The sequence below is a fragment of the Mirounga leonina genome, unplaced genomic scaffold (assembly GCF_011800145.1).
Source record: "Mirounga leonina isolate KUSES-001 unplaced genomic scaffold, KU_Mleo_1.0 Mir_53, whole genome shotgun sequence".
In the NCBI taxonomy this organism is placed as follows: Eukaryota; Metazoa; Chordata; class Mammalia; order Carnivora; family Phocidae; genus Mirounga; species Mirounga leonina.
Genome location: NW_023270807.1, coordinates 34,280,133 through 34,290,744, shown reverse-complemented (window position 1 = coordinate 34,290,744; position 10,612 = coordinate 34,280,133). Strand labels below are relative to the sequence as shown.

Genomic DNA, 10,612 nt, shown 5'->3' with positions numbered 1-10,612 from the left:
AAAGGAGGGAGGTGGAAGGAAAGGAATTTTTCTTTAAAATTTTCTTAAAAATTTCACCCAGATAAATGAATATTACCCTTCAGAATACAGGGTAACCATTTATCCAGGTGCTCAAAGTTCAGATATCTTAAAGATTCACACAAGCATTAGATGTCACCAGACAGCTGGCTCTCTGTACTCAGACACCTGAGTCTAGGAAAGCTTCTACAGGACCCCGGGCAACCCCCTACCATACTTGAGGTCAGCAGTCAGGTTTACCTCTCTCGGTCCCTGTCAAGCCCCAGCTTCTTTGCCAGACCACAGGGAGGTCAGCCTGCCACGTCCGGTCTTCGACAGGATCTTGTTGTGCCCTGGTTAATCGTCCCCCGTTACCAACAAAGCTGCATCTTCTGGCCTAGGATCTTCTAGTCTAAATCACCCAAGGCACATACTGTCATGCCCTCTGACTCGCATCCCTGAACCAGAGCCAATGTGCGGGGCTGAGGAAGTGAGAGGGAGGGCAGTGCACCCAGGACTCCTCCTTAGGGCAGTTTTCTGTACACTCCTCAAGCTCTGAATGACACATTCCCTCTCTCCTTCTCTCCAGAAGAAAAACAGGAAGGGTAAAGGTTGGGGGATGAGATTATAATTGGAGTGAAAAAAAAAAAAAACACCACTTCACTTTAAAAAAAAAAAAATCACCCCGACTAAAAAGGAAGAAGTGCTATCCAATTAAGAAGGATATACTGAGACCACTGGGGGTGAGGCGGGGCAGAGGGCAGGGGTGGGTGGATGGGGCAAGGGAACAGAGCAAGCTCCTCCTTCTGGTTGCTTTCTCCCAGTTCCCAAACATCTGTCTTTAATGCTAAAGCCAACACTGGTGTATAGTAATGCTTAAGAACCTAGGTTCATTTCTTCTGGAAAATAAAAAGAATAATCTAAAATAACACATTTATTCTGGGGAAAACAACGCCTTCATGAAACACTCCTGAACGATTTTTAGGAGGGGGAGAATAAAGACGCACGACTGCAGAACTCTGATTTTCTGTTCTACACAGAAGTCAGGTGAAGACATCTGTGCACCTGTACGTCCTAGGACCTGCTTGTGCACCATCCCCCACAACCCCATAAAAAGAGAAAAAAAATCATTTTTCAAAAACAGAAGTGATACTTGAGCATGAAAACAAGACGTGTGACTTCTGGAAATGTCGATGTTACATGGAGTCCTGAAAAAAGGAATCACAGCCAGCCCTGCAAAGGGAACAGCAGTGTGACACCGAGCCCCAGCGTGACTGGAGCGGGGTAAAGGGAAGCTGTAGCTCCTCTCTCGCAAGGCCCACATCCGCGGACGTCCCCACAGAGGTCGCAAGAGGACAGCTTCACTTCCGAGTTGTAACTCCTCACCGCTTGTCTCCCTGTGCAGAGGCAGACATCAGTTTACACGGATCCCTTGTTGAGAAACATTTACTCCGCCAAACCTTAAGACCGCTTCAGTACATGTCTCAGAGTTTTCCATTCTTCACACAGTTTTATTTTTCTTTACAAGAAACAACTGAAATGCTCAGGAGGGGCCCACGCAGCTAACCAAATCCACGAGAAGAACAACGCCTTCCCCGCACTGTGGCCCCCGCCCGCAGCTGGCCATCGCTGCAACCCCAAGGAGGGGGGAGCAGGAAGCGGGGAGCAGACCACAGCTGCTCACTGCAACCCCAAGCACACTCGACTCTCTTCCTGGAACAGGAAAGACTTGAAATGGAGGCTTGTTGAAGCTCCTTGATAGTTTATTTTCGAGTATCATTTTCTATGCACTCAAGCAAAGCCCATTAGAACTCCTGAAAAGAGATTTACTGTGGGCTTGATTAAAAACTACAAAAACACAAAGAGAAGCTTGCCTTTGTAATGTGTCTCAATGTTTTAAAATGTTGAGCATATAGCATCTAATTTTACTGTATAAGCTAATATTTGGGGGCAAATTTTATAGCATAAGCTAGTATTTTTTAAAAACTATATAAAGTACCTACAGCACTATAGTAAACCTACCATACAACAGAAAAGATTTTTATTTTTACAATTTTTAAAAACACGTTCTATTTTCAAATTTCTTCATGATTTTTTAACTTCATTTTATTTTTAAATATTGTTTATTATCATATATTCTTTAATCTTAGGATCTTCAAAACCGGGTTGGTAAGGTTTTTATTATTTCTGACCTCTCCCGTATTTTCATTTGAAAATGTCCCCCTCCTGGGGTGCCTGGGTGGCTCAGTTGGTTAAGCGACTGCCTTCGGCTCAGGTCATGATCCTGGAGTCCCGGGATCGAGTCCCACATGGGGCTCCCTGCTCAGCAGGGAGTCTGCTTCTCCCTCTGACCCTCCCCCTTCTCGTACTCACTCTCTCTCATTCTCTCTCTCAAATAAATAAATAAAATCTTAAAAAAAAAAAAAGAAAATGTCCCCCTCCTAAATAAGTTGCTTGCCACAAAAAAATGTACATAGACTTAATCTTTGTTTCTTGAATGTTTAAAATATTCTCCATTTGCTGAAAAAACATCAATTGGAGAATTTCACAACTAGTTTCAATTCCAAAGTTGGATAACTGGGCGCTACCATTGAGTCTCCACCATGTATCCCATCCTTCCACAGAAAAGAAGGGCCACCCTCAGTGTTTCCCCCAAACCTCCCACAAGAACCTCGGCAAATGCTCTTCCCCAATTCCACCAGGAGGCAGATGAGAGGAACTGGCTTGTTGACTCAGGAGAAAGAACTGGTGTTCTTAACCTTCATCTTCAATGATACTCTATTGAACATTACTGACAACATGAACAAGTTCATTTTACTTTAGAGTGTAATTATCTCCAACTCCCAAACACATCAAAACGTTAACGATTCTCATGCATTCTGATGATTCTCAGCCATCAGGAGTATGCACTCAGAATAAGACTTATTACAATTATGGAGATCATACACTCACAGAACGTCACTCTGTGACTGAGTGTAGAGTAGTCCTAACTAACTTGGGTGATCTACAAACCAGATCTCTGCTTTCACATCCTAAATTTTTAATATTTTATCAAGTAAGAAGTGACAAGTAAAATCAAAGAAGCTCAAGTTATTTTCCAAACAGACTATATTTTTCTTGATCTGCTAAACAAAAAAACTGCTATAATGTATAAATTTTAGCAAGATAACAGACTCCGCTAAACCCATCCCAGTCTTTTACACTGCAAATGAGCCTCATGTTCTCTCCTGAAGAAATCCCATTTTAAAACAAAACAGATGGAAGGGATGGTTGGAACAGAAGCAAAACCTTGGATACTACACATAACTAGACTCACAGTTATGTCAGTTTTTCTTTGTAAATTTTGTAATTGTGAATTAAAAACCTAAAACATGAGGAAAAACCTAAAATTATTAGGAAAAACATAACTTTTTTGTATTCATCTGCTCAATGCTATCACGGGACTTTTTAAAATTATTGTCTTCATTTAAGTGGAAAGCTCATCTCCTACACCCCACTTCCTACACTCTCCCCAACAACCCTCCCCACACACAAGACAGGTGGCCACTGCAAATAAATGAATGAATGAATAAAATGAATGAAGGCTTGGCTTAACTTCTAAAGTGTTAGAAACTCTAGAACACACTTACTTGGTTCATAGTAATCCATGATGGACACCAAAGCATCTTGTGTATTGGAAACTTTAAAGTTTCTCACAGCAGGAATATCCACACAAATCTGGGTTTCGTTTACCTTGAAAAATACAAAAAACTCCTAAGGTGGGTGACAGACAATGTGTTCACGATAAAGCAAAAGACATTTCTTTTTCTTATCATTTTAGAAAACAGATAGAAACTAATATTTAGGGAGGATTTCTACATGCCCCATGTTATGGTAAGCACTTTATATAAATTATCTCATTTAACAGGTAAAACAATTCTTACAAGAAAGATACTGTTGTCGCTTCCATTTTACCAAAAGCAATACTGAGAATCAGAGGGGTTAAGTAAGCAGCAAGTCCAAGGATGCATGTTCCTGAGCCCTGGTGCTTCACTCAGTCCCCATTTCACACAAGGTGCCCACCTCGGTTGCTGCTGATAGCTCACGACAGCCCCCTTCTTTGAAGAACTCAAAGCTCATGGGAGCAACCTCACCTGGTAAGTGAGGTAACCCCAGGTGGGGGTTGCACCCCCAACCAAAAACTGATTTGGGGTACAAAAGGCCAGCTCCTTGCCTCCAGGAGGGGCCAATGTGGCAACCAATATTGTTAAAGTAATCTGAAATTGATAAATGCCTTCAAATATTCCATTACTTGCCAATAGTAGTAAATGAAAAGTCAAATTAATCAGTCAGAACATACTGAACACTCGAATTTAGATAACCATTAACAAGTACATCACATAAATAAATAAATAAATGTACATCATAGATACAGGACAAACTCCAAAACCCAATTGCATTATTAAATAAAAACCTTAAACTTGTTTTTCATGTTCCAAATCAAGCCCATGGTATTCAAGCGGTATGTCATAAATGAAAACTCTTGAACTGAAAAAGAAGCTAGAGACTTTGGATGAGTTTTAACAGGGTTTTGGCCAGAGGGTTTTTAAAGTCTTAAAACAAATGAGAACATCCAGGAACTAGTTTTCTTAAAGTATATATATTGCTAAGGCAATATATTTCTGATTCATACTTGGCAAAACTAGAATAAGAAACATAGGGAATTCCCTCAACATACTATGAAATCCTAAGAACACTTAGAACTCAACTCGATTCAATCTAAGAGTTTCATATAGATGTTAGAAAAAAAGAATAAATTATATGCCAACAGTTTTGGGACATAACAAGTACAGTCGAATTCTTCACTTACGTTTCTCTCACATATTTTATGCACCTTATTCTTGGATCAGTAATTTTCATAAAACAATGAGAAGATTATATGAAAATTATATAATAATCAAACCTCTGAGAATATTCTTCTATGATTTAAGCACCTAATATATTCATTGGAAAAATATTAACCCCTTTGGGATTTATTAAAAATTCCATGAAAGCATTTTAAAACTTGTAATTAAAGCTTTTATCATCAGCATTTAAAGAGATAATTTTAGGGATGCCTGGGTGGCTCAGTCGGTTAAGCATCTGCCTTCGGCTCAGGTCATGATCTCAGGGTCCTGGAATCGAGCCCCGCGTCGGACTCCCTGCTCAGTGGGGAACCTGCTTCTCCCTCTGCCTGCAGCTCCCCCTGCCTGTGCTCTCTCTCTCTCAAACAAATAAATTTTAAAAAAAAAAAAAGATAATTTTAGCAATTCCCTGAGGCAGAGCAGTTCTCAAACTGAGACCTGGACCAAATTTCTGAAATTACAATGTTACAGTTTCTACATAGTTTATACATCTGGCATGAAATACTGATTTAGTTATCAAGACTTTCATCAGGCTCATCATTAACAGTATTCTCTTTAAGTTGATTTTATAGTGATGTCTTTTTAGTGGGGATAAACATAAGGTTGCCCTGTTAGGGTCATTCGGGGACACAAAAAGCTGAAATAAAGACAAAGTAAATAGGCCCAGAGTAAGACAGACTTTCCAAGACAATAAATGGCATTTTGTCACCAGTCACTTACGTGAAACTTACGTCTTACAACTTACAGAATCTAAATATAAGTTGACTTTTCCATGATCATGTTCTACTTTCCTCACAGTCTCGCTCAGAGGAATTGCATCGGAAGGCAAGGTGAAACCACTGAGGAGGTTCACTTCCATAAGGGCCATGCCGCTTCTAGCCGGGCCCAAAAACCTACAGCAAAGAGGAAAGGATGGAAGGAAGAACACCCTTTAGGAAAAACCTAAAGCTGTAGGCAAACTCTCTTCACAGGAAAATTAAAACTGCCAAGTGTTATTCTAAACACTTACTGCTTAGTTGAAGTAAACAGTCTCATAGGAAATTATTACAAAACGGGTAATCCTCTCCTTACAGGTATGAAATTCTTATAATTTCGACCATATGAGGAATAATGATTTAACAATGCATTCACTTGACATGAAACGCCTACAATGTGTCAGCCTTGTGCCCACAGATTTGTAACAAGTACAACCTGGATGCCCTTTCAGTGGGCAACGCTGTGTACTAGGGGTGGTTCCAAACTGAATCGCATTTTTCATTTTCTCAGAAGTTGACAGCCCTGAGCTTTCCAGCTGAAAGCCAGGAACTGAAAAAGAAACTGAAAACTTGACCACTTAAGCAGGAGACCACCGCCAAGTCTTTAGCAATCTTCTCTTCATCTGGTTTTAGAAAAAGAAGACCAGTAGGGAGAGTCCTTCCCTTTGTTCTCCAAAATGTACTCAGAGCACATTTTGTGTTTTCTGTGGCCACCTGGCGAGAATCCCAAGCCTTGGAAAATTCTGTGACACTACCTTGTTCACGCACCCTGTTGTGCACAACGTGAGCATCAAAGGATCTGCACACCAAGGGCATTTCATCTCCTTTAAAATAAACAGTTTTCTACAATGAAGAGGTGGCAAGAGCTTTTTGTTTGGAGCAGAAAGAGCCCAGTGTGGTTATGGAAAGAAGTCTGCCTACAACGTGAAAGGACGGAGCACTGTTACGTGAGTTCCTGTTGTCCTTTCAGATGGCAAAAGCAAGAAGGGCTGGTAGAGAATCTTGCTTCCGAGAGCGGCAAACCAAAGGCTGCCAAACACGACTGACTGAAGAGCCACACAGTCCAACTGCCGACGACATCTGGCTCAGCAATCGCAAACAAGTGAAACCATCTGCAGAGTGATACACTCGGCCAAGAGAGATGTTGCTGAAAACTAATAAGTGCATTGCAGCTCGAGGTGTTTGTGTCAGGGCAAACATTAAAGAGGAGAAGAACAGCCAATCTGCTTCAATATGATGACTTTTGGGACACCATCCAAAGTGCCTTGGTTGACCTGGTCTTTCTACCAGCCCAGGGCAGAATTTGTTAAATGCCCACGCCACACACAGAAAACCTCGTCTGAGGTGAGTAAGGGGTTGGACCCTACGGATGGGAATAAAGCGCCTAAAATATCAGTTTTTTCTTTTTATTAAGTGCCACTGAAAAATTTCACTGAAAATTTTACTTGTATTCATACCAGATTTTTCTCAGAAGACTAGTAGCAACATCCAAGTCCTTTTTACCAACCGCTACTCTCACATGAAAACACTTCCCTTCTCTAGTTTCTCCCCAAAGAAGGGAAAAAAGATATATATCCTCTATCTATCAAAGTCTATCACCCATCTGATTCCTGATGACAGGTTAAGATTTGGAATCCCGCATCCTTTCATGAGCCCGTGTAAGTAATAATACCCCATCCCGATCTGAATCCTGGTTTCACCTAATTTTCCTCATCTGTTTCTTCAACTGACCTCCCTAAGAGGTAAAATCCCTCTCATAGCTCCAAAGACTTTTCTTCTTTGCCGATTTCAAAACTAGAATTTTAGACTTATTTAGAAGACTTATTTTTATTAATTTCTCTCTGTCTCCCCTCCAAACAGTAAGTTCCATGAAGACAGGACCTGTATCTTTTTTAGATCACCGTTATATTCTAACATCTGACACTGTGGCTTGGCACATAATGGAGACTCAACTGATATTTACTGAATGAATGAATGAGAGCATGACAAAAGCAGGGATAATAATACCACCTACTTTATAGAGTTATTGTAACAATTAAATGAGATGCATGTGAAAGTGCCCAGCATATAAGTTTGTGATAAATGTAGCTTATTAACTTGCAATAATAATAACTTGATGCTGTTATTTTAGAAAAGAACCCAATTATAAGCTTCATAAAGAAGAGTGGGAGTCCTACTTTCTTCTCAGCTAAAAAGGAAGCCACTGAAGGAATCCTGCTATCCCCCTGCTGTGGGTCCAAAATGCCCAGGAAGGGAACAAATGGGACAAACACAGGTGACATTTTATATCAAAATCATGAACATGAAGGCCCAAAGATAGTACAGATGGTAACAGTAATGGAGGAGACTGGATTCAAGCGATGGCTAAAAAGGTTGGCCACCTGGAGAAACACCCAGCGATGATCCTGAGGAGCATCTGGCAGCTCAGGACCATGTCAGTGACTTCCAGCCCAACAAGCCCAGTTCAACCAGAACACTAGGGGGTATTTAAAAAGAACAGACAGCAGCTCCTCAGTATCAGTGTACCTTCACAGTAACTCCCAACTTCACAGCAAATCATGCAGAGGTAAGAGGACAGACTGACAAGGAAGAAACTATAAAGTCTCCTGGTTCAAGAACCTTCTAAAGGATTTGCTCTCAAACCTGTATGTGCATTAGAAAACCAAGAAAGCTGAAGAAGGCAGCTTCACAGACTCTGAATCTGTTAAGTCAGCAGGTCTGAGTTGGAACCCCTTTTCCTTTTGACTTAACAAGATCCTCAGATGCTTTGGATACAGACTAAATTTAAGAATCACCTTATTAAGGGGCGCCTGGGTGGCTCAGTTGGTTAAGCGACTGCCTTCAGCTCAGGTCATGATCCCAGGGTCCTGGGATCGAGTCCTGCATCGGGCTCCCTGCTCTGCAGGAAGCCAGCTTCTCCCTCTCCCACTCCCCCTGCTTGTGTTCCCTCTCTCGCTGTGTCTCTCTCTGTCCAATAAATAAATAAAATCTTAAAAAAAAAAAAAAAAAAGAATCACCTTATTAAGTACTCCCAGAAGCTAAAAGTGCCTATTTATCCAAGGTGAAGACCTTCTAAACTGAAATATTCTCACTGTGTCTAAAAACACTATTCTCTTCACTAAACTTGCACATTCTTATGAAGTCTTATGAACTTCTTATGAAGTTCTATGAAGTTAAAAGCATAACACTAAAGGTTAAATATAAACCTGGAATAATTATTTAACAGAAAATTACTAATCAAGGAATAACGAATTTTAGAGTATTAAACATGATTGGTTAATTTAAAGTTTTCATAAATTAAGACCTACATTTTATTAAATTTTTCTATTCAAAGTTACGATAAATACAAGAAAAACCTGTAAATAATTTTGAACACATTGAGAAATACTTTAATTAAGCAGTATTTCTAGTTTGTAATCTAAAGTGTATTAAATAACTGAAATCTTTGTTAAATGTAACTCCTTACATATTTTTTTAAAGATTTTATTTATTTATTTGACAGAGAGAGAGAGCACAAGTAGGGGAAGCAGCAGGGGCAGAGGGAGAGGGAGAAGCAGGCTCCCTGCTGAGCAAGGAGCCCGATGCGGGGCTCAGGACTCTGGGATCATGACCTGAGCCGAAGGCAGATGCTTAACCAACTGAGCCACCCAGGCGCCCCTGTAACTCCTTATATTGATATAAGTTGGATAACTACATATATATAAATTTCCAAATCTGGGGCACCTGGGTGGCTCAGTCGGTTAAGCGTCTGACTCTTGATTTCTGCTCAGGTCATGATCTCAGGGTGATGAGATCAAGCCCCGCCTCAGGCTCCAAGTTGGGCATGGAGCTTGCTTAGGGTTCTCTCTCTCCCTCTCCCACTGCCCCTCCCCCCATCACATGTGCTCTCTCTCTCCCCCCCACCACCTCTCATAAATAAATAAATAAATAAATAAATAAATAAATAAATAAATAAATAAATAAATAAATCTATCTTCAAATCTATTTTAAAAAGAGAGAAAGGACTTAAAGCAATACCAACCTTGTGCACACATTCAAATTCAAGTGATTGGTATCATCTTTATTGTCTTTTACAGCAACATCTAAATCAAAAGCTTCTTGGTCTTGAATAGATCTTCGTCTTCTTGGGGAACCCAAATCTTTCACATTATAAATCACATTAAACTGCAACAAATAATAAATTAGCATAAATAATAAGCTAGTTATCAATTATTAGCAATAAAGTGCCATCATTACATATTCTAAATATTAGGTAAAGATTCTCTTCGGGATAAATGCAACTAGATTTGTAATCTTTGACCAAAAGAAAAAAAACTAGTTTTACTAGCTAACAAAGTATCATTATTTACAAATATTATAAAAGCTTATAAGCAATGATTTTTAAAATTGAGAAAATTGTTAGGTTAATACTCCAGAACAGGTATAGACCTTCATGATATTCATAGGTATTGTTGTTGTTTTTTTTCCAAAGAATGTAACATTCCCTTTAGGGAAAAAGTGCAACTACTGCCTATTTCTTGAGATCATCCACTAATTTCTAAGCTCTGCTGCCCAACTGGTATCATTTTTCACAAAATGGAACCTTAGAAACTCAGAAACTCAGTTAGCTAAATCAAAACTAAAACATTTAAGAGCCCTGGTTGAACAGAAACCTGTTTAATTGCTCAGCATTCTCTTTGGTTGTACAATACTTTTTTTTTTTTTTAATATTTTATTTATTTGCGAGAGAGAGAATGAGAGACAGCATGAGAGGGGGGAGGGTCAGAGGGAGAAGCAGACTCCCCGCTGAGCAGGGAGCCTGATGTGGGGCTCGATCCCAGGACCCAGGGATCACGACCTGAGCCGAAGGCAGCCGCTTAACCGACTGAGCCACCCAGGTGCCCCTTCAGTTATTTTTGTATCTCATTTTCCTTATTCATCCTTGCATCAAACAGAGTGCTCAGCTGCAAACAATCTTCCTTTATTATCTTTTTTTTT

General features: G+C 40.0%; 1 protein-coding gene across 1 annotated transcript in view; it reads right to left on the bottom strand.

Annotated features, from left to right (window-relative positions):
- Positions 1 to 918: 918 nt before the first annotated feature.
- The window catches only part of CD109 (CD109 molecule), a 127,651-nt gene continuing 117,957 nt past the window's right edge, over positions 919 to 10,612 (bottom strand). The window contains exons 30-33 of the mRNA XM_034991609.1: positions 9,657 to 9,799; positions 5,626 to 5,773; positions 3,627 to 3,729; positions 919 to 1,394 (exon numbers count right to left, since the gene is read on the bottom strand). Coding sequence (XP_034847500.1) covers positions 1,219 to 1,394; positions 3,627 to 3,729; positions 5,626 to 5,773; positions 9,657 to 9,799 — 570 coding nt within the window. The 3' untranslated portion in view covers positions 919 to 1,218. The remainder of the gene's footprint in view (positions 1,395 to 3,626; positions 3,730 to 5,625; positions 5,774 to 9,656; positions 9,800 to 10,612) is intronic.